The following is a 23,723-nucleotide window of genomic DNA, read 5'->3' as shown; positions in this document are numbered from 1 at the left end:
TTTTACGATGTTTGAAATACTATGTTTAAACCCTTTTTTCACTAGTTGATTAATTTTTTTAAAATTATTTATTACAAATATTAAAATACAATAAATAATATTATTTATCATAAAACTTAATATTATTATTTTTAAAATATTAAAATAATTTGTTTATTATTAGAATATTATTTTTATAATTTTATTAATAAAAATATTAATATTGGTATATTTTATTAAAATAAAAATATTATAAATTATATTAATTATTTATTAAAGTAATATTGTTATATTATATTTTAAAAATATAATTCGTATATTTTAAATATCTTTATTAAAATATTATTATATGATTATATTAATATTAAATATATAAATAATAATATTCATTATTAATAATTTAATAATATTATTTCTATGAAATTAATAAATAATATAAATTTTATTAATAATATATTATATATTATTAAAATATAATATAATATAATATCTTATATTATTATAATATAATTGATTATTTTATTATAATATTAAAAATATTATATTATATTATTATAAATATTAATAAATATATTTTAAATATTTTAATAATTAATATTTTGATTAAAATGATATTAAAATATTTTATTAATATGAAATTCATAAAATAAAATTATTTTGAGTATTTATTTTTTGAGGTGAAAAGTTCATAAATTCTTTTGACCATGAAAATGTTTTACATTAATCAACCAGTTTTTCTTCAACCAAACACTGAAAAATGATAAAAATATTTTTTAAAAAATATTTTACATTAAACAAATCTTAAATATTTTCATTAATGAGATGACCTACTATGAGCTTGGTTGTCAGCGAATCCTGAAACCAAACTTAATTTAGGGTTGAGCAACATTGATGGAAAAGCTAGGCAGCAAATGGCTTTTTACCGACTGACATGCACAACAGCTGTTAGGTTTCCATTTTATTTAGGGTTTTGCTTTCGCAGATAGACTCAAAATCTTTGTACCTACTTTTAAATCACTACCGATATTACAGAGAAAAAAAAGAAAAAAAAAAGCTTCATTTGTACATGTAAACTACCTGCGATGAATACCCGATTCTCGACCACTTCATCATCAGCAGCTAACTGATGACAGACATCACTACTTCCTTTCGATTTTCAAATAGCGTTCGAATAGTAGTATCGCAGCCGTTATATCACGGTCGCGGTGGTGTCAAAAACCACTATAACGAAAAATAACGGTGTGAAGCGGGATCACACCAATAACGACGGATCACAACCGCTATTTAAAGGATCACGGTCAATCGCGGCAATAGCGATCACAATTCCGTTATTATTCCCTTTTTTAATTTTTTAAATTAAAAAAAGTTTTTTATTAAAAAATTCAGCTCATTTAAAAAAAACACGATCGCAATATCCGAATTGACCGTAATAGCATCCGTTTTATCCGTAATCGTGATAAATGCGATGCGACGTGACCGAAAACGTGAGTACGAATACTATTTAAAACCTGCTTCATTCCCATTTGTTGTCGGAAATCAGTCGAATAACAAAGCCAGAGAGTTAAGAAAACAGCAAAGCTTATATATATACGCACACAACACAAAAAAAAATATGGTAATTTAGCACCCCGCTTTCACGTTTGAGATTTTAATATTCGTCTTTTATTTATGTTTATGATTCGTATTACTGTTTATGACTGTCCTCATATTTATTATATCATAATAATATTATCTCTAAAATTCAAATATAAATTCTCTCAAATTAATCTAATATATCTTATTTTTGCACTCAACACCTTTCTTATGCAATGTACTCAACACTTGTTCATATTTATGATGTGTCAATTAACCGAAGTATACACCTATATATCAGATAGAGAAATACAAACATGATATAATTAGGATTTTTGTTTTGGTACCTTGTTATATTATAGATATGATTTATTAATATATATATATATATATATATGTAAATATTTAAAATTTTAAAAAAATCCTAACTTGAACTTAAAAGAACTTAATCAAGAAAAAAATAAACACAAAAAATCTAAATTCAAAAAAAAAAAAACCAGAATCAACTACATAAACTCGAAAGGTTCTGAATCTAATTAGTCCAAATCCATAATAACTTGACTCGAACTCATTGATTTGCCCCCTTTAATTGACATATCCAATTAGGTTTAAAAATTGTGACGATTGAATATATATAATTTTTGAATTGTTTAAATTTGAATTCATAAATGTATCTAAAAAATTTGAATTTAATTTTATACATAAATTAGATCTTCTTGTTTAAATTCAAATTTATTATTATTATTCATCAAATATATAAATATATAAAAATTTAAATTTAAAATTATAAATTAAATGTAAAATATTTGATTTTGCACAGATTCAAATTTACTAAAAAATTGGATGAATAAGATATAGATATTATTAGAAAAATATATATTTGGATTTTATAACCAAAAATTAAATTCAAATAATAAAAACAAAAACTATATTTGTATCCGTAATGAATAATAATTTTAAAATTTGAATCCACGTATCATAAGAATCTGCAATATGTTACGCGGCTTTCAAATTGTAATTACAAATTAAAAACAATTACGACCCGAGCTAGACCGATCAGTGACGGAATACGCCCAAATTTCATAGGCCGGACTGATTTAGGCAAAATTGCATGATCCAATTGATTGAAACCCAATTTACCTTTTCGAACCCAACATTTGAAGAGCTAATAAATTAGGATAACGTATATTTTGATTTTTTTATTTATCTAAGTGAATATAATGTGATATTATTTAAAAAATTTAATCATTTGATATTAAAACGTTTATATTTCTGTATACATAATGTTTGAATCCAAAATTTTGAAAAAAATAATTTTATTAACCATTAAAATGTCTTATTTATGTAAAATATTTTGATTTTCAACATTGTATATTTCACCGTATGGCACAATCATCTATGTAATGAATATGGAAATGACAGATTGTAAAACAAATCAAAAGAAGAGAAAACAATCGAGACTGTGTGGATGATATTATATTAATATTCTAAACATATGAGATTTATCATATTAATGATAAATGTTGATTATTAATCGATTAATTTAGTTAAATTTTTAATTTAAAATAAAGTATTAGACAAAAATATTTTAAAAGAATATAAAAATAATTATTTAATTAAATATTAGAGATGAATTTTAATAATATACATCTAAATAATATGTGAGCCAATTTTATTGGCTCAAGATATTAGTCGCTTTTTCTAACACATGGGTCAGGACTAAGGGACCAAAATGAAAGTTCTCTATATGTTTAGGACCAAACTGTTCATTAAGTCAATAATTAATAAATAAGAACCCTTTCTCTGTTTTAAAAGAAACCCCATCATTTCAACCACAAAAAATAATCGAAATCTTGTTCGAAGTAACCCTAAATCATGGGTCAAGGAACACCCGGCGGTCTGAATCGACAAGGCTTTCCTGGGGACCGAAAACAGGATGGCTCTGATAAGAAGGAGAAGAAATTTGAGCCGGCGGCACCCCCAGCCAGGGTGGGTCGCAAGCAACGAAAACAGAAAGGACCCGAAGCGGCGGCTCGTATCCCGACTGTGACGCCGCATACTAAGTGTAAGCTCCGGCTGTTGAAACTGGAGCGGGTCAAGGACTATTTGCTTATGGAAGAAGAGTTCGTTGCTAATCAGGAACGGCTCAAGCCGCAGGAAGAGAAAGCCGAGGAAGATAGATCTAAAGTCGACGATTTGAGAGGATCACCCATGAGCGTGGGTAATTTGGAGGAGCTGATCGATGAGAATCATGCGATTGTTTCGTCGTCAGTTGGGCCGGAGTATTATGTTGGGATTTTATCTTTTGTGGATAAGGATCAGTTGGAGCCTGGATGTGCTATTTTGATGCACAATAAGGTAAATTAAAGCCTTAAGCTTACTGGGTTTTTTTTGTTTATTTTTTATTTTTAGTTTTAGTTTTAGGGTTTCTGATCTGAGATTGTTAAAGGAAAATAAACTGAAGTATTATTTCATCTGAAAGGACACTGATCTATTGTGGTATATATATAAAATTTAGGATCAGTGCTGCAATTTAGAATGATGATTGGGTTAATATCTTATGTGAGAGAATTCTTGGGAAATTGATAACTGGGTTTTTGTTATGCATTATTACTTTAGATAAATTCACGAGCTTTAGAAAGATGAAATTTTGGTTACTTGTTTTATTCTTAAATGGGTTCAACGAGCTCAAGCATGGGATGTAACATCTCAGAGTGCTGGTCCAAAATACTAGTATACAAATCTTTTATTTGAGGGTTTTGCATCCATTTTTTCTTACCTGAATTTATGCAATGGATATTGTACTCAGGTTCTTTCTGTTGTTGGACTTCTGCAAGATGATGTAGATCCCATGGTATCAGTGATGAAGGTTGAAAAGGCTCCTTTGGAATCTTATGCCGATATTGGAGGTTTGGATGCTCAGATACAGGAGATTAAAGAGGCAGTTGAGCTCCCTCTTACCCATCCTGAACTATATGAGGACATTGGTATAAAGCCTCCAAAAGGAGTTATCTTGTATGGGGAGCCTGGGACGGGCAAGACCTTGCTTGCAAAGGTGCATCTTAACGTCTTCAATTTCTAGCTGTAAATGTTTTTATTTTTTATTCCCTTTCAATGCACAGCTGTCTTTAGTAATTATTCATTGAATCTGTGTGCTATCCCTACCCCTCCGTTTTAAATTTATCTCTTTTTTTATTAAGAGATTGAACATGTTATGTCTAGAGTATAGACATAAGTGTGATGTTTTGGGCATGATAAGCTTCCAAAAGTCAGAGCAGAGGAACAGCATGGAGACACGAACTTGAAGATTTCGGATGCACTATGAAAATGTTATTTATTTTGATCATATATTGTGTTCAAAATTTACACTCTTACATCACTTATATGGATCTTTTGTTGTATAAAGTTAGATCTGATTTTGTCATGTCAATTTATTTTCTTTCAGGCTGTGGCTAATTCTACATCAGCAACTTTCTTACGTGTCGTTGGCAGTGAATTAATTCAAAAGTACTTGGGAGATGGTCCCAAGTTAGTTAGGGAACTCTTCAGAGTTGCCGATGACCTTTCCCCTTCTATTGTCTTCATTGATGAAATCGATGCAGTTGGTACTAAGAGGTAAGTTGGTGTAACAGTTATGCCTTGATGGATATACACTTGGTATCTTTCACATCAATCTGTCGTACAGGTATGATGCACATTCTGGTGGTGAACGTGAAATTCAGAGGACCATGTTGGAGTTGCTGAACCAATTAGATGGCTTCGATTCAAGAGGAGATGTCAAAGTGATTCTTGCCACAAATCGAATTGAAAGTCTTGATCCGGCTTTGCTTCGTCCTGGTCGAATTGATAGGAAGATTGAATTCCCTCTACCCGACATCAAAACAAGGAGGCGCATTTTCCAGGTATGTGATTATCTCATGATAGTGTTGATTCTCTGTATCAAATATGTTTCATTATTCTCGTGTACCATAAAGTTTTGTTCTTTCTAATCTTTGGACCACAGATACACACATCAAAGATGACATTGGCTGATGATGTGAACTTGGAAGAATTTGTGATGACTAAAGATGAGTTCTCTGGAGCTGATATAAAGGCAATTTGTACTGAGGCTGGTTTGCTTGCTTTAAGAGAGCGACGCATGAAGGTTAGACTTGTTAAATTCATAATAAAGAAAGTGCTTGCCCCTCTTTTCTTATAATATATGCAGGTCTATTATCTAAAATATTAAGCATAAATATACAAAATTGCACATTTGATCCATAGGTAATAGAACTGAAACCAGATTAATAGATTTACAACCCCATACAAGTTCAACACAAGGTTACATTCTCGATAAGCATGTATAATTGCAAATCTTTTGCAAATTGCCATGCATACATTCATGCATCTAATCCTGCTATCTCTTATAGTTTTTTCCGTATGATGCTCGGAAATAATGCTATATATTCATTATTAGTGAGAGGGAAAAAGAATTCATTACGGAAATATTCTGTTACACTAGAAGAAATAGATGCTGAAAGCTATATTTGAGTGAGAAAAAAAAATGTAAACTATATTGTCAAAACTTTTGGCACTGCAAGCTACAAAGGTCATTAAGAAACTGTATTGAATTCCCTTCCTGCAAGTTGAATGCTTCACTCTCATATCGGTAACCTACTTATAATATACAGTGAGAATATAGATGCAAAAGCAGTGAAGGGATCTCCTATATATCATATAAAGTAAGTTTGTTTGTGAAGCGTTTGATTTTAAAAGATGCATTGTTTCAGGTGACACATGCAGACTTTAAGAAGGCCAAGGAAAAGGTGATGTTTAAAAAGAAAGAAGGGGTTCCAGAAGGACTTTATATGTAGAACAACTTGTGGTTTGGTTTAAGTCATATTTACTTTTGTAATTCTGGATTCTATCTTTTCTTCTTTTTTAGCAATTTGAAGCCTACAAATGTTATAAACCTTTAAGACATTTACAAGAAGACTTGTTTCTGCTTTAAGCGTGCTTTCCTTTTTAATATACCAATAATATCTCAGCCTGGAGTGAGAATAAAGAAAAGGAGTATTTGGTTAAGATGATTGTTATTTCAGTAAATAATTTTAAAAAATTAATAATTAACAATACAAATTAATAAAAATTATTTTTTCAAATATTATCCAAAAGTTTATGTTAATTTATTTTATTAACTTTAAATATTTTATAAAAGTATTATATTATTAATTATTAAAAAATAATTTTGGAATAACTTTTTTTTTATTATTACCTTTTCTTGAAATCATCACAAATCAATATAGAATTGAAAATTTTAATTAAAAATTTAGTTGGTTGTAAAATTCAACAAGATTATTATAGTTTAGTCGCACATTTCATATTTTTTCACTGATATAAGTGTGTAGCCGAAATTTTTCCATATCACGAAAGTAGAATGGCACGTATCGATTAAAATAAAATTTAATGATTTTTTTTATCTTCTATATTTGTTTTATTATTTATATTTTATGATATTAAGAATAATTACTGTTCTCAACAATCATTTTCGAGAGAGACATCCCATATTGGCTAGCCCGTGTCTGTTTTCAGTAGCTTTAGGTTTTTAGAAGTTCCATTTATTATAGTATAGTTTATGCGTTTTGAGGAAAGTTGATGGATTTCGGGTTGGAGTTTCTTCGTGTTTTTTTGGGTGTTTAATTTGGAGCTATTTGGATTAGGGTGTTCGTGTGTTTGGTGTTCTCTTTTTTTGGGATCTAAAGTGTGTGGTTTTCTGTTTGGGCATGATGGTCAGTATTGAGAAGTTCTCGATCCATGGTAGTGTGTTCCGGTCCTTGTCCGAGCCTTCTGCAAGTGTATATCTATTTCTAAGTGGTGTGCCTCTGAACAAGCTCAGGGCGTCGGTGTTGTTTCGTTCTGATGCTAAGGCTTTCTTCTAGTTTGCTGTAGGAGTATATTTCTTAGTGTGTAATCTATTCTTTCTGTTGGTTATCTGTGTTGGTTAAGAGTTTGTGGTTGGCCGTAGATTTGGCCCAAATGATGTTACAATGTTATGTGTGTTTGTTTTACCACCACAACATACACTTTTTTTTCTATTTTTTCTCCATTTAGGATTAGGGATGTTTTTTAATGAGGTCCTTGAAGTGGTGTACTTTGTTATTCATCTTAATACAAAGTACCCTCTTTAAAAAAAACAATCATTTTCGATATTCTCTTTGTTTCAATATTTTTATTAAATAAAAAATATATTATCAGAGTTTGAATTCATAAAAAAATAGATAATATAAATATTCTTCAACATTTCATCAATTAATTTCTCTTCAAATTTCAATATTAATTAGTAGTTTATTGGTAGTAAATGTTATATTAGTGGACATACTACTTTTTTCTTTTTATAAAAATTGATAGATGTATGTAGAATTGGATTTGATTTTAAAAATTAATTTTGTTTTAATTTGATTTAATTTTTTAAAATAAAATTTAAAGAATTTAATTAAAAACATTTAAACAATCCATTTTCAATTAAAACTTTAATCGAAGACCTCCAATTTTTATTGCAACTACGAAACTGTAAAACTCTAAAAATTTCCAGAGGTTTTCAAGAAGGGGAAAAAAAGAACATAATAAAAACAAAATTCCTTTTCAATTATTTTCTCCAATAGTTGAATCCTGAGCACGGCCGCACTTGAGTCGATCTACAACGCTTCTACATTACTAAGAAAAATCTTAGATATTTGGAGAGAAGAAGAAAGCAGAACTGACAGTCGAGGCAGTCGTCTCAGCTCCGCAATCCTCTTTCCTTTCTTCCTTCTCCAATCAATAACTGTGCTACTATTCTCTTTTGCGTTAATTAAGGGTTCCGCGCTTTGTTATTTAGGGAAGAGGGGAAAAATAAAAATGGGTGGTTCTTCAAGGCAGTGTCAAGTTTGCAACCAAGCTCAGTCTAAGTACAAGTGTCCCTCTTGTCTTGTTCCGTAGTAAGTTCTTCAGTTCCCTTCCGTTTCCTCTTCTTTTAACTGTTTTCATTTGTGGCTGTATTTGTTTATTTTACACTTTCCATTTTTTAGTTGTTCTCTGGCATGTTTCAAGACACATAAAGGTATGATACCCACAATTTCTTCTCTTTTCTCCTCCCTCCATAATTCGATTCGATCTTTTCTTCACGTATGTTGATAAATATTTGAACTTTGCTTCATCCATTTGCTTTACATTACGGGTGTTTCTTGGGTTAATGCTTTCTCATCATCTTGTATTATGTAAATAGATTAGCTTCGCATACGTTATACTTTTTTCTTTAGCAACAGCAAGGAAACATTTTGGTGAAGTTGAATATGTGTTGCCTTAAAGAACTGAACCAATGGTTTACGGTCAAGTTTTGTACACAAAGATTATAAGGAAATTTTTGGGTTTATTGTCCTTTTAACCTACTAGCATCCTGGAGCTGATGTCATAAGTTGGCATTGTCACCTGTGATATTAGAAATGGGAGCTGATATCTTTTATGAATGATGCAGAAACCCCCTGTGTGAAGCCGGAGTCCACACAAGAAAAATCTGGTGAGAACTTTGCCTCAACTCATGTTTCTCGGTCAATACCATGCTTCTTTTTTTCTCTTTAATGATGCTCGTGCTTTTAATGTATTTGATGTTCCTAAAATATCTTTTTTATAGATTGGTACATTCTGAGAGGTAAAAAGTTATTTCATACCGAGGTTGTGGCCTTGGGGTTGCTTTTCTTGTGATAAATTTAGGATTTCTCTTTTGCTGTACTAATATATAACATCAGCACTCCTCTTTTTGTCTGTTCAGTAATCCATACTGAGGTTTAAGTAACTGGAAATCAACTGCGAATATAACTGATATGTATTTCAACTCAAGTTGGGTTTACTTTAACCAGAGAATAACTTAGCTAAGGAGTCTATTTCTGGAAGCCAGCATAAAAAAATGATGGTTTCTAGCTGAAGTTGGCCGTTTCTCTGTCGTCCCAGAGTGATCTAATTTAAAACTGTTGCGTCTGAATACTGCAGGAACCCCTAATGTGAACTCAGCGTCTGTTAATGATGTTGTAACAACTAGTGTGAAGCCGGAGTCCACTAATGATGCGGTGATCCCCAGTGTCAAGCCAGAATTATCTGAAGGAAGATCCAGTAAGCACTCTGTTCATCAATTGCTTGTTTTTGAATGATTTAATTCCATAGTATATAAATTCAAACACTGTATTTGGTAAATATAATTATATAACCATCTTTTGATGAATCATTATCCTAGTGAATTGTCTGCTATAATGTTTGAACCTTGTTCAAGTGTGCTATATTATGAACTTCAATATCTATTAACATTCCTTAAGAATCTTCATCAAGACTTCTCATCAATGAAAGCTACCATTGCTTTTAAAACCAAATGCTTTTTGTTATATACATGCAAGGGAGTACTTTTATGGTTTTAAAGGCTGGGCAAAGGAAACATGATTTACGTTTGCTTGCTTGAAATGTTACAATGTCTAAATTTTCAATGAATTTTTGGAGATCATCCCAACTCAAACAACTTATTCAAGCCCTCCTTTTCTTTTCCTGGAACCTTCAAAAGCTCAAATGTTCTATTGTTGTTTGTTTCGTATCTATTAGGTGTTAATCCAGGATTTCAGGTGGAAAGAAAACTAGAAGTTGATGACCCAAGTGAAGTGCTACAAATAATGCAGATGCAGGCTATTGGTATTTTTTTTAATAATCTAATCCTAGCTCATGTATTTTAATGAAAACTCCATTACAGTGATTGGTAAAATGTTTGGAAAAAATTTCCACTCCTTATAATAGTTTATGTGCTAGCATGTTGATAGTTGCAAACACAATTAAGATCTTCAAGTGCAGTAAAATTCAAAAAGTATGATGGAAAGCTTTGTCATAATGTTAGTAATTAACATGGAAATATAAGAACATGAAAAAGGCTGAACAGTTTGAAATTTCCTTTAGAAAATGCGTTTTCTATAAGAATTCAACATATTCATGGGAGAAATACTGAAATCTCTTAGCAATTTCAAATTTTTAATGGTAATTATAGATGATTCAATGGTCATAATGCATTAAAAGGATGTGCCAAAGGCATTGTGGTAGACTTTAGTAGAATAATTATTGCGTTTTATAGTAGGCCGAGTACGTTGCTTTTAGCTAGATTTGGCTTGCATGAAGTTTTTACACCTGGCCCCAAAAAGTTTATCCACGTCAGCTAATTGATTCTCTAGGTTTCGTTCTGCCCCTGATTTATATGTACTGTAGAAGCTTGAATGAGATCCAGCTTAAGATGACTATTTGTATAATCAAATGTTTTCTTGATCTATATTATCTTAGAGCCAGAAAACCTTTAGATAAAACTGCCTTGAGGCGAAAACTGATTAAATCCCTTCACACAACTGTTTAAATCTACCATGTTCGTCATGCAGCTTCTTCTGATGAAGTCCGTGAAGCCTTGAAGGATGAACATCTTCAAAAACTCATATCTAATATTGATAGCTCCCCAGACGCATTGAATGTCAGTTCTGTTCTTCCTACTTGAAAAACTGAGATTCCCTTTTGCTGATGTTCACATGCCTACTAAATCTGGTTTTGCTTTTTGTTAGGAACTTGACAAAGCTATGGGAGTGGATGTTTTCCGCATTTTCAGTGATAAGGTATTTTACTAATGCAATCCTTTAGTTCTACATCTACTTTAATGAAATTCATATGTTCTTGTGTGCCTGTTTGATTTCCATATGATTAGCAGATAGTTGCTGATCAGAATTTGGTATTATCCAAAGTTAAACTACCATTGTCTTCTTTGTTATCAGATCCTATCTGCGATCAATCCATGACCACATTGTATTTTACAAAGGCCTCTGAAGTTCTCATTCCGAATACATCGATGTCAACATAGTTATGTCCAAGTTTTGTTGCGAGTTCATATGAAAAACTTGTCCTGCCGTCCGAGCCTGGTCAGTGGTTGATGTTTCTATAAGTATTTGATCAACTGTTATACATATTTTTCTCATGTTGTGCATCTCGTGTTCGTTTATGTCTCAATGAAAATGTCTGCAATGGCCTTTGCTTGTTACAATAGATCCCCATACATTCCTTAACTGTTCCAACACACTGTTGTATTGCATCAAGATCAGGTTTGTTTATGAGAATGTTTTTTTAACAATCATTGTGAAAACTCAGACTTTATGAGATAAGATATTTCAAATATGTAAAAAATGATCATTCCGAATCCAGCAACCTGCTAAAATAGGGCTCAAGTCCTCCTAGTAGGGCCTATCATTGTCATACAATGAACTGAATATAGACCCCTTTTGTTCTCTTTGTCGTAGAATGTCGGTCAACGTTCCAAATTGTGCACAGACTTTTCTTCTTTGTCTCATTATCTGCGATCTTCTGACATGTTTCAGATTTGCCCATACAATCCTGGCCTACACTTTCAGTTATCTCTATCATACTTTCAAAAAAAAAAAAGATTCTCTCTATTACGTATTCGCTTAGCCTAATGAATACGTGAGCGAGCCGATTATTGTTGAGTTCGACTTGATAAGTTTAAAGTTAAGTTCAACTCGAAATTAAAAATTGAAGTTTAACACGAGCTCGAAAAAAATTTAAAATTTGATTGAACTTGAGTTCGATTTAAGTTTAAATTTGAGTTTGATTTAAGCTTTAACACAAACCCAAATTTGAGCTATAAATGCATGAAAATTTGTATTGTATTTTTTTATAAAAGCATATAAATGTCTATATTATTAAAATTTTAATATTTTTTTTCGAGTTGTTTGCGAGTTTTTTAAGTCGGGTATTTAGTAGTTCGTTTTAACTCGTTAAAAATTCAAGTTGAGTTGAGTTCATTCAAATCGAGTGTTAATCGAATTAAATTCGAGTAGCTTGTGATGTCTTGTTTCTTTTATACCCTAATGTGAGCCCATTTTCTTTAGCTTATAGTTCATACCCATGGATGGATATGTCGATACGTGTGGATGAAGATGTCGGCATCTCTTGGTTGGTTGATGGAGATGTCGGCTTCTCTTGGTTGAGGGATGATTGGTGGGCGTGCCTTTATTGGAGAACATTGTCCCAAACCTCAAGTTGCACTGAAAAAGATAATACAAAAAATGGCAACAATGACCATTCTTCATTTCACCTTTTTTAAGGTTCAGAGAATTGGGGCAAAGTTCAACATAAGCTGAAACTGAACAAAACAAAAAATTGTAAAGGGAACATAGAGCCTTCTCTCCTTTGCATCTTTTTTAGGATCAGAAGACAGCTGGGGAGTCTACAAGTTTGAAACCTGAAGGCTAAAGCAATTTATTTTAAGATGCTCTGCAACTTTCTAATTGAATATTTACATCCCTGCTGAAACTAAACAAAATAACTATATATACCTTATGTATTACAATCATAATAAAAATCTGGTGAAAATGGAGGGGCGGGGGACAAAAAAGAGAATCAGAACTCGCAAAGAAATTATTTCCAATGGTGGAATAATAATTTACATGTTAGCTAATGTTCTCTTTACAGCACTTTAGAAAGGCCAAAACCTTATCCAGATAGTGTCCATGGATAATTGTCAACCTGCAATTCATAGGAAAATGTTGTGGATTGAAAAGAGATGCTTAAGAAACACTGGATCAACATCCAAAATAGTTTATTAGAAATCATCCATGATTAGACCATTTCAGTGTACAATTCGAGTTCTGTATACTTGGTAAACTTATGCAGGCAGACCCTAATCATGAAGTATATTAGAGGGGGTTCATGGCATTTGCTGTCTTCTCATTTGCCATCTACACAATGTTTTCAGCAACCATCTTTTAATAATGTACAACCATAGAAGAACGCACGCACCTGATTTGTGATTTTCAAGAATTCTCAGCCGGGCTGGTACTAGGTTTAATGGAACTTGGCTGGGCCGTTGCTTGACTCTGTAAAAGTTGAAATTCGTAATCAATACTTCGTACTCATCAAAAGTTTCTGATCTCAATCTGATTGAGCTGGTTAGATCACACATTGGGGGAAGATTTTCTATAGAAATGATAAAATTATAAATTACATTTGGAGGGAGTATTTGCACCTGTTGAAGACTGAGATACCGGTGATCAGGACCAGCCAAATTTGGAACTTGTGGCTGGTTCGGGTTTTGGATGCCGAACGGGTTTAGCATTGCATCTGGCTGGTTGTTCGGTTGGGTTCTTGATGGATCTGAAGTCGGAACTGGTTGTGGCATAGGAAACCTTGGGCCCAAATGTGCTGCAGCAGTTGATGTTGGTAATCCCAAGCCGGCCAAGACATCGGGAAACGGCATCATTGGCCTACTTATTCCCATATCCATGCCCATCCCAAGTCCCATTCCCATTGTTGGCATGTATTGCTGAATACCGGGAAACATCATTGGGACCATGCCACAGCTCATGGTCATCATCTACAAAAAAGTTAAATCTAGTCTCAAATATATTCCACAAGCTCATTCCGTAAGATATAAAACAATGGTCATTACTTGAGTACATTGAACAGTTCCATAAACAATAATGAAAAAGAGAGTAAAAGACTGTTAAGGGCTTCCTAGTGCCCTAGCATTTAACTCAAAGTCACTCTTATTGTCTACAATCTATAAAACGAGATTCCTCAAAAGGACCATAACCCATTTTTTCATAGTACAAACATCATCTGATAGGCTATATAATCTAAATGCATGTCATTAACATTAAGCAAACGATTACCTGAACTTGCAACTGAAGTGATTTAAGGTATTCAATTGCCTCATCCAGCATTGATGCTTTGTCTGACTGAGACTCGGGAATATGCGAAGTTAATAACGATAGAGAGAGAAATAACTAAATCAGGAAAAGCAAATCCTCAATGGTAAGTGCTGATATAAAGGAAGATGATACTCATGACAAACCTTGTTGCAACGAGGTATAAGTTCTTGCAAAGCCTTCATCTTTTCATTTATCCTATCTCTCCGTCTCTGCACATGAATGGCATATTACACCTCTAAACTAGGGAATGCGATTACACATGAATGCCAAATTCATCAACAGTACTATAGTTTTGATGAAATCTAACCCTTTCTGAGAGGTTATGGACCTCCGCTGTACGAGATCTTTTTGTAGACGTGGATCCACGTGGTTTCTTCTTTGTGTCAGCGCATTCAAACTCAGCATCCTTTGTCAACAATAAAATTAACAGTAAAAAAGCAAGATAGGAAGTTTGGTATAAAGAAGAAAAAGAAATAAAGGTTGATGCTTCTATAATTAAATCCATTTTTAGTTCCCAACATATACATGTAGAACATGATGTAAAAATAACATTTTTGTCAAATTAAAAGACATTTCACATTAGTTCAATTAATCAATCAAGTAATTAAATGTTAGATTGATTAACATTTAAGAAAATTTTAAAAATTTGATTATCGGTTAATTTAATTTAAGATCAATTAATTAACTGAATTAGCGAAAAATATTAAATATATATTTTAATCTCAAATTCATTAAGGATCAACGCCTAACTATTTTTCAACCAAACTATTACTGGACCTATTAAACTTTTAAGACCTAATTAAATTTTAACTCAAACAAAAAACACCTTATTAAACCAAATTAATCTAACTAAAAAATATTTACAACAAATTTTAGTTAATTCGAAAATTGGTTGACTTAGCTCAATTTTGTTCAATTGGATTAATAATTTTCAAAAATATTTTAATTTAATTAATGAATAAAAAAAATCAATTTAATTTAATTTTAACTCATTTAATTTGACTGAATTAAAAGTTTGAACACCTTGATAATGCAGAATGAAGTTAAGCTAAACCCTGAAGAATGTTTTAAGCAACAAAAGAATCCCAAGAGCAAAAACAATCCAAAAGATAACTGACAATCAGGGGTGAAATGGGGAAGGTAAATCCCAGTCCCGTGATACGCGCCATTAATCCAAAAATAATCTTATTTTAAATTTAAACCCCCACTCTTTTGTCTAATTTCTTTTTAATCCTCTCCCTCCCGTCATCAAATCCGTGTTGACCTTCCCTTCCCTTCCCACTCCAATTAATGTCATAGAGGTGTCATATCATAACTCGATAATGATGACACGTGTATATTTATCAAACAGTACGCAACAACTGCGGCGCACGTTAGCGGAGAAGCGAGGAAACAATTTTACTCTAATAAACTAACCTCGCTCTAGATGATGACAAGCTTAGCTTAAGCAAGATGTAAAGTTAACTTTGTTGTTTCTTTCCTCTTCAATTCCAAAAAAAACTAACCTCGCTCTGACATTCGGCTTCACCCGGTTCTCTTCCTTTACGCTTCCGATCCTCAGCCGGGGCCGCCTTTTGAGCCGTAGGTTCGGGGCTGGGTCCGCTGGGACTGTAGCCTTTAGGTGGTGATGTCACCTTGACCTTGCACGTGGCTAAATTGTCCTTGTTGGCACCCCTGGTGACGCCAGCTGATCTCGTGTTGGCAACTGGAGCAGCACCCATGTTGGCGCTGGCATTGTTGTTGTTTCCGCCAGATGCCGTCTCGGTCTTGCTTGGCATGGCCTGGGAGGAGCCCGATTCGGGAGCCATCGCCGGAGTATGGCTGGAATCGACGACCGTCGGTTCCCTCACTAGGCTCTTCAAATTCGACGGTTGAGATTGCTCCGCCCTCGCCGTTTTATGCCTGGAGAAGTGAACAAAGTTATGGATCCTTGTCGATTCCAACTCATTCCTACTTGGAGGCGGCATCGGGGGCCTAGAAGCTGTCGCCGCAGCCGAACCAGGAACTTGATAAACTCTTTCGAGCGGAGGAACGGAGGCCACGGCGGAAGGATAGAGGAGATCAGCGCCGAAATCGTGGTCGAAGTTGGCGTCGTTGAGAGGATATTGAAGCCACGGAGCCATTTCATCTTCTTGCATGAAGAGATGATCGGTAACCGATTGCTGTTGCTGCTGATGGGACAATGAAGACGCTTTGATCTCTCTAGGAGCTGATTGGCCGGCGCCTTGGAATTTGAACGTCGGAGACTTCTTGAAAGATGTTTGGTTTTTTTGGCTCTGCATAACAACTTGACCGTTTTCCCACAAAAGCTCCATGATTCCATCTTCCGGTCTGCTTCGCAATTTCATCCGTACATCAAATCACAATTTCCCCCAATAGTAGATTAAGCAAAAAAACGAAAGTATGAGCTTACATGGAAGGTCTCTTAGGGCGAGCTGAAGTAGAAGATGAAGGAATTGGATAATCGTCTTCCATTTCAAAATCAGGTAAGCAGTGATTCATCCTCTCCACCATCTTTCTTAATACTGTAAAATTCGAGAACTGTTTCCTTTTCTTCTGAAAAATACCAACGTAAAAGCGAGTGTTATCTTGGCTGATGCTTTTTCTGCAACTGCCATTGAGGTTGAAAAGCTTGCAGGGAAAAGGTAAAATGAAAATAAAAATTCATGGTGAAGAGACAAACCTCCCTTAACGTTGTATTATATGCCTTCTTCGCAATGTTAATAAACAGAGAGCCAAGAGAAGAATTTTTTTTTCCCTTTTAGTGTTTTAAATGTCAATTGCAGGCTCAGGCAGTCCCAAATATTTTTTTGGGCAGGGGGGGGGAGGGAGTGTTCATCTGCCCATCCCTTCTAATAATATAAAGAAAAAGACTAAACCAAGTGGAATTTTGTGAATATGTGAACCATTACTTTATTTATTATTCCCCACTTTTTCTTTTAAAGTATTTTTGATTCAATTTTTCTCCTTTCGATATAGTATTTTTTATTTTTTATTTTTTAATTAGTCATTTTATCAAATTTGTTGATTTATTAATTAAAATAAGTGTTATAAAAACGAAAACGATTTTTCTAACTCAGTAAGTAATGGTTTCAACCCAATTGTCTTTCAAGAGCACGAATATTTAGGCATGTTGCTACCTTACATGATATAAAAGGTGAATAACAAGTTATATGGTACTAGGTAAATCACATGTTTAGTATTAGAGTTAGGTATATGAGTTAAGGCCTGCGGGCTACCTGTTTAACTTATGATTCGTGCGGGTTTTGGACATCAAAATTGAAGCTCGTTTAAATTGCGAGTTTTTTAGCCCGGACCGTTAAATTCGCGGGTTTAATGGGTATAACTGCGGGTAACTCGCGAAGCCCGCAATAACCCGTTTAATTTAAAATTTATAAAATTTTAAAGAAAATAAACTTAAAGAATTTTATAGAAAAATAAAATAAATTACCTATAAATATGATGTTACTTATAACCATTGTAGTTCTTAAATTTATTAGAGCATTTATCATAATTCTACCGTTGTTTAATATTTTTTTTTTCATTTACAATGTATCAAAATATTCTTCATTTAAAAAAATAAAAATTAAAAGATTTATATAGTATTTAGTCTTATAAAATTTAACATCATTATCACTTTGGTATTTAAATATTTTTTTATTTAATTTTTATTTTTATTTTTTTTCATGAAGTATGTTATTCATTTTGTTCTTTAATTATAAAAAGTCACGTGATATTATAATAATATATCATATGACACGTGATATTTGGATTAAAAAATAAGAAAGAAAAATAAAAGAAAAAATTAAAAATATACTTTTCAACTTTTAAAGACTTTTATAAAAGAAAATTTGTTATATTGGTATAATGTTTAATTTTGTTGAATTTTTCTGTTTAAATTTTTGCTTCCAGACACTTATGTGTCTTCATATTTTATTTGTTTTTCAATTTGGTGATATAAGTGAATATTTTTTTTAAATTTGAGTTAAAGTAATTATATCGTTATATATATATATATTAATGATTAAAAATTAAAAAATATTATTTTATAATCATTTTCAGCTATTTAAAATAAAATTTAAATATTATTTATTTTTTTGACGGTGCTACCTTCCTTTTCAAGTTACTAGATCATTTTTAAAGGTGTATCAAATTATAACATTATTTTTTATTACATTTAAAACATTTAATTTTTTTTATTTAACTGGTCGCGGGTAAGTCTGTTTAACCCGCGAGTTAAATGGACGGGCTATGAGCTTTAAAATTCAAAACTGTTTATAATTGTGGGTTTTTCAAACCACTCCGTTTAAACTCGCACCGTCAAAACCCGCAGGCTAAACGGACGGGTAGCCGTATACCCACCTCTATTTAGTATATAAATTATTATTTTTGGATATTTAAACTTTATTTTTCTTAAATCATACTTAACGTTTAGTTTAAATTTGATCTCACAGTTAAAAAATCAATTGAACTATTAATGTGATATTTTTTCAACGATGACGTGATATTATCTTATGGTGATAAGTTAACATTACTGTTAAATTTTAAATGGACATATATCAAAATAAAATCTAAACTAAACGTTAGATATGATTTTGAAAAAAAAAAAATTAAGTATCACAATAGAATAAAAATAATAGTTTAGATATTAAACGTGTAGTTTATCCTTGTTTTATTTATAAAATAGAAAGACATCTCTTATAAAACAAAACTTTTAGGGTTTATAAAATATATGTTTTAGTATGTATTTATGGTTTATTATGATATGTACTAATTAAAATATTATTTTATAAGAAACAATTATAACAAATTATGTATTTAATTTATATTAAATATTTATTATAATTTTAACTATTTTATCTTCTTTTAAATAAAACTAACCGATTCTATTTAAATAAAAAAATTTAAAATTTATTTCATCATCATTATTTTCAAATATGTGTAGGTAATTGTGGGGGCGGGGCAGTTAGGATGGTGGACGGATAAGATACAAGCAGTCCCTTAATTATAGGGACTGTCCCTTCACATTGTGGCATACTCTCTGAACACAGGAAATTGAGGTCCGCGCCTTAATATTTAAATAAAAATGAAATCTATAAGGATTAACATCGTAATTATAATACATATTAGTTTCATGAGTTGAAGTATATTTAATGGGGTTAGTTTATATAGATATATTGAAGTGTTTATGTTATGTTTCTTGATAATGTGGGATAAAAGCTAAAAGGTGTATTTCTTGACAATGTATTTAAGTCATGAATTATCTTCGATCGTTTTCATTATATTTTTATTTTAATTATATGCATATGAATGTAATAAGAAATTAACAAATTATTATTTATTTAATTTTTAAGTTATTTTATATCAATCCAAAAAATAAAAAGTGAAAATAATTGGGGTATGATCTCTCTTTCAAATGCAAAACATGAACAAATTATCATCAAGATGTTTTCATGCTAACATGAACAAAGATCTACACATGCTCTCCCTATTACCATCTCTGTATTAGCTATAAAGATTTGAATTATACAAAAACTGGTTCAGCTACGAACATGAGGAAATGACAACCATCCAATTCTGAAACAAGAGGGAAAAAAACCATCCAATTATGACAACCATAAATGAAAGTTGGTACAGTATAATTCAATTTCATGTATTGCGTTAATATTTAGAAGTAAACGGTACCAACTTAGATTAATAAAAAAAAATGGTACCAATTTAATAGAGAAAATTACAAAATTTTAGCATATAGAACACCAAGAAGGAAATTAAGTAAATTAAACCAAGAACTGTCCGATTTTGCACACCTTTATACGCAAAAAAAACACCTTTTCTACCTTAACCCAATTATTTTTTTACTTTTATTTTTTGGATTGATTTGAGGTAACTAAAAAGTTGAACAAATAATAATTTATTAACTTCTTATTAAATTATATGTATATAATTGTAAAAAAAATTGTAATGAAAACGATAAAAGACAACTCATGAAAACATAAGCTAAACACATTATCAAAAAATATACATTTGAACTTTTATACACATTATCAAAAAAATATAACATAAACACTCCAATATGTCTATATAAATTAATCCCATTAAACTCTTCAATTCATGAAATTAATATGTATTAAATTATGATGTTAGTCCCTATAGTTGTATTTTTTTAATTTTTTAAAGCATATTTTTTTTAAATGCTAAGGTGCGGATGACGATCCGTGCCTTGTCAATATATGTCACAGTTTCAATTAAGTCGTGATATGTCATATGTGTCTTTCCTTATGTAGTATCAGCTCGGACAAACCTCGCGAAGGCACATATCACCCGAAAATATGCTAGATCGATAAATTTCGATAAAATCGCCCGAATTTGATTTGGATCGTTTTGTACTTTCAAATTATTATATAATTATATATAATGATTTCAAGCTCAAAGATACATTTAAAGTCAATATCAATTGATTGGAGATGTAACTCAACATCAAACTCATCATCCGATATGTAGGGCACTCACAAGTAATATATATTAAAAATAAATAATATTTATTTCTTCAATTTTGTTACTAGTCTCGAATGGTTATAAATTAATATATTTTTAAAATATTTCTTAATTATTGACAACACACGTATATTATATAGACTCATGACTTATATTCAAATAGAGTCTTCCAAATAAACTCATAATTTATAAGGACAAAAATTCTTTTAGCTGAAATCACTTTATAAATTTTTATCTTATTTTATTTGAATTAAGTAGAGTGATCAAAAAATCATAAAAATAATTTATCGCTAATTAATGTATTGAAATGTACTCAAGTATAAGTAATAAATAATAGGGTAAACTACGTAATTAGTCATTAATATTTGAGTAAATTTTTATTTCTATCACTAGTGTTTTAAAAGTTACAAATCAGTCACTAATATTATCGTTTGTTATAAATTGATCCCTCAACGTTAATGACCCTGTGACAAAAGCAAGTTAACTGTTGTTTTGACCTACCTTTCTCTTCCATCTCCACTCTCTCATCTCTATACTTCTTTCAAAATCTTTCATTTGTCTTTCTTCTTCAATCTTCTTCAATTTTCATTTTGACATGGCGTGTTAACAGCTGATTTCTATTGAACGTGGATAATCTCTAGAAACAAAGATGCCTTGAATGTGGATAATCTCTGCAGGCCTCATAAAACAACATCAAGAACAAAGTTAAAATAACAAAAAAACTAAAGATCATAGCTTTTTGGTACAATTTCCAGGAAAATAACACTACCCAGAGAACTAAATTAAACTAATTTTGAACTTCTTGTTCAATTCAAGTCTAAAAACTATGAATTTCCTCTATACAATGAATTGAAGTTAAATCAAAACTCTATTTTGATTCCTTCAGTGTCAAAATTAAACTAATTTTGAAGCCTTTGGTACAGTCCCGAGCAAGTTTTATTTTTTAATTAAAAGTGTGAATTTCCTCGGCAAATATATTAGCAAAAAATTGAGTTTAAATAACAAAAACCTGGCCACGCTCGGCGACTACAGAGAGTTCTTTATCAACATCACTGTCATTGGCGGCGGAGAGCTTCGCAACGTCATCGAGATTGAAAGAGTTAAGATCAAGAATAAAGCAATCCTCAGGCTCCTCAACGCGCTTCATGTCGACGATCCTTTTTAAACAAAATATAGATCTCAAAGGACTTTCATCCACCAGATCGTCTTTGTTCTCCCCCTTCTTTATATGCGTTGGTTTCTTTAAGGGCGTATCTTTCTCTACTGATGAAAGTACGGTCACTACCTTGTCCGCCGTTGATGTTTCCCCTTCGTCTGATTTTCTTCGCTTCGGCATTAAATCCTTGTGTTAGTTCAGTATCGGTTTTTGAATGAAGAAAGAAATTGAGTAGTTGGGAGGTTTGCACGAGACAAAGAGAGTTGTGGGATGGACAACTTTTTTTTTGTTTATCCTATAGCGTGAGCATAAAGATTGAAGAAGAAAAGAAAAAAAAATGGTGGATTTTGAGTTAAAAAGAAGTATGGAGATGAAAGAGAAGAGTATGTCAAAATAATGGTCAAAAGTATTAAATCAGTAGTTAACATTCTATGTTAGCTTTCCGTTACTTACAGTAATAGCCGGTAGCGTCGAGCGATCAATTTGTAACAAACGATAATGTTAGTGATTAATTTGTGGCTTTTGAAATATCAGTGGTGAAAATAAAAATTTACTCAAATATTAGTGACTATTTGCATAGTTTACCCTAAATAATATTCTTACCAAACGTGGTATTAATGTGAAATGCATTCAATTTAGCGATGAACCTGGGTAATGTTATGGGAATTTTTTTAGATTACGATGTTAGGGGCCGCCACAGAACTTTTTGAGCAATTTTATGTGCATACGGCAAGATTATACTAGATTCGAGGTGTAAATGAACATATTGGTTTATCTTCATTTATTAAGTTAAATAAATAGTATATATAAATTTTTTATATTTATTTAATAAACAATGAATACAAACATGTGTATTCAGTTTCGCTTATGTTCACGAATAAGTTTGTTTATTGGCTCATTTATAAACTCGATTATCTAATTCTCATTTTTTTAACTTTTTATATTTTAAATATTGATAAATATAAGGACTAAATTGAACATAAGATAATTTTTAGAGTTTAAACTGTGAAATATAAAAAATTTAAGGATTAGTGACATTATTTAATCCTTTTTCTTTGATTCGCAAGTAAAACAATAACAAAAGAGTGTTGGCTACTGAAAATTAAAAGAACGTTAAACAAATTTGTTTGTTAATGTTAAACGAACCAAACACGAACACTTTTAAAAATAAATAAATGAACACATACATCATATTAAAAATTTAAACGGACACATACCAAACATGAACACTTTAAAAAATAAATAAACGAACACAAACACAATCTCGTTCGTTCAATTCTCACTCATTTACACGCCTAGACAAGATATAAGGCAACCCTTGAGGAATGAAAATGATTTGAAGAACGGGATGGGGTTTTGAAGTATCGTTTAGTTATGAACAGACCCCCTATGGTTTGTTTATTTATGCAGGATGATAGGGCATGTTGAAACTAGCTGCCCCAAACTCCTTTAGATGCCAGAAGAAATACACAATTGGTTCAATGAATTTGTGGCTTCAATTTGGGCTCATTCTTTGATTCTCCCTATTGTTGATCATTTGCTGGAATAGAAAGTTTTGTTACATCAAGAGTTTGGACCGTTAATTAAATCTGTGAACAGATATGGGTAAATGATCATTCCTACTCTTCTCTAACTTCCTTTTTAAATTTTGCTCTTCAGTTTCTTACTTGGATGGTTCTAGCTGCTGACGATGATTTTTTTATAGGCCTCGTTTGGTGGTTGGTGGTGGTGCTTCAGGTGTGCATCGGTTCAGATGGAAAAGGGCTGGCTGAGTG

General features: G+C 31.6%; 4 protein-coding genes across 8 annotated transcripts in view; 2 read left to right on the top strand and 2 right to left on the bottom strand.

Annotated features, from left to right (window-relative positions):
- Positions 1–11,510, top strand: part of LOC120153641 (zinc finger HIT domain-containing protein 3) — a 26,787-nt gene extending 15,277 nt beyond the window's left edge. Inside the window, exons 1-9 of one of the 2 annotated variants that reach the window (XM_039165553.1) lie at positions 8,277–8,325; positions 8,408–8,507; positions 8,598–8,629; positions 9,044–9,085; positions 9,556–9,675; positions 10,153–10,239; positions 10,965–11,053; positions 11,142–11,192; positions 11,349–11,510. In XM_039165553.1, coding sequence (XP_039021484.1) covers positions 8,428–8,507; positions 8,598–8,629; positions 9,044–9,085; positions 9,556–9,675; positions 10,153–10,239; positions 10,965–11,053; positions 11,142–11,192; positions 11,349–11,372 — 525 coding nt within the window. In that variant the 5' untranslated portion in view covers positions 8,277–8,325; positions 8,408–8,427 and the 3' untranslated portion in view covers positions 11,373–11,510. Of the gene's footprint in view, positions 1–8,276; positions 8,326–8,407; positions 8,508–8,597; positions 8,630–9,043; positions 9,086–9,555; positions 9,676–10,152; positions 10,240–10,964; positions 11,054–11,141; positions 11,193–11,348 lie in introns of those variants that run through there. The other variant, XM_039165555.1, reaches the window with a different exon arrangement.
- Positions 3,372–23,723, top strand: LOC120153640 (26S proteasome regulatory subunit 4 homolog A). 3 transcript variants are annotated; one of them, XM_039165551.1, is made up of 8 exons: positions 3,372–3,909; positions 4,361–4,606; positions 4,997–5,166; positions 5,237–5,453; positions 5,555–5,695; positions 6,321–6,412; positions 14,127–14,137; positions 23,711–23,723. In XM_039165551.1, exons 1-6 carry the CDS (start codon positions 3,427–3,429, stop codon positions 6,402–6,404), a joined length of 1,341 nt encoding a protein of 446 aa, XP_039021482.1. In that variant the 5' UTR covers positions 3,372–3,426; the 3' UTR covers positions 6,405–6,412; positions 14,127–14,137; positions 23,711–23,723. The 3 variants fall into 3 exon arrangements, with proteins under 3 accessions (XP_039021482.1, XP_039021483.1, XP_039021481.1); XM_039165552.1 differs by lacking the exons at positions 14,127–14,137; positions 23,711–23,723 and adding an exon at positions 7,886–7,896; XM_039165550.1 differs by lacking the exons at positions 14,127–14,137; positions 23,711–23,723 and having other exon boundaries at positions 6,321–6,502.
- Positions 13,318–16,630, bottom strand: LOC120153638 (transcription factor PIF1-like). 2 transcript variants are annotated; one of them, XM_039165548.1, is made up of 6 exons: positions 15,803–16,630; positions 14,605–14,703; positions 14,441–14,506; positions 14,259–14,324; positions 13,596–13,960; positions 13,318–13,467 (listed from the first exon to the last, which is right to left on the bottom strand). In XM_039165548.1, the coding sequence occupies exons 1-6, from the start codon at positions 16,610–16,612 to the stop codon at positions 13,401–13,403; spliced, it is 1,473 nt and encodes a 490-aa protein (XP_039021479.1). In that variant the 5' UTR covers positions 16,613–16,630; the 3' UTR covers positions 13,318–13,400. The 2 variants fall into 2 exon arrangements, with proteins under 2 accessions (XP_039021479.1, XP_039021480.1); XM_039165549.1 differs by having other exon boundaries at positions 13,318–13,463; positions 13,613–13,960.
- Positions 21,249–22,275, bottom strand: LOC120153642. Its single transcript, XM_039165556.1, has 2 exons — positions 21,802–22,275; positions 21,249–21,463 (listed from the first exon to the last, which is right to left on the bottom strand). Exons 1-2 carry the CDS (start codon positions 22,126–22,128, stop codon positions 21,410–21,412), a joined length of 381 nt encoding a protein of 126 aa, XP_039021487.1. The 5' UTR covers positions 22,129–22,275; the 3' UTR covers positions 21,249–21,409.

This window comes from Hibiscus syriacus, unplaced genomic scaffold (genome assembly GCF_006381635.1).
Source record: "Hibiscus syriacus cultivar Baekdansim isolate YM2019G1 unplaced genomic scaffold, ASM638163v2 tig00111101_pilon, whole genome shotgun sequence".
Classification (NCBI taxonomy): domain Eukaryota; kingdom Viridiplantae; phylum Streptophyta; class Magnoliopsida; order Malvales; family Malvaceae; genus Hibiscus; species Hibiscus syriacus.
Note: the sequence above shows the minus strand (reverse complement) of the source record. Positions and strands in the feature narration are given on the sequence as shown.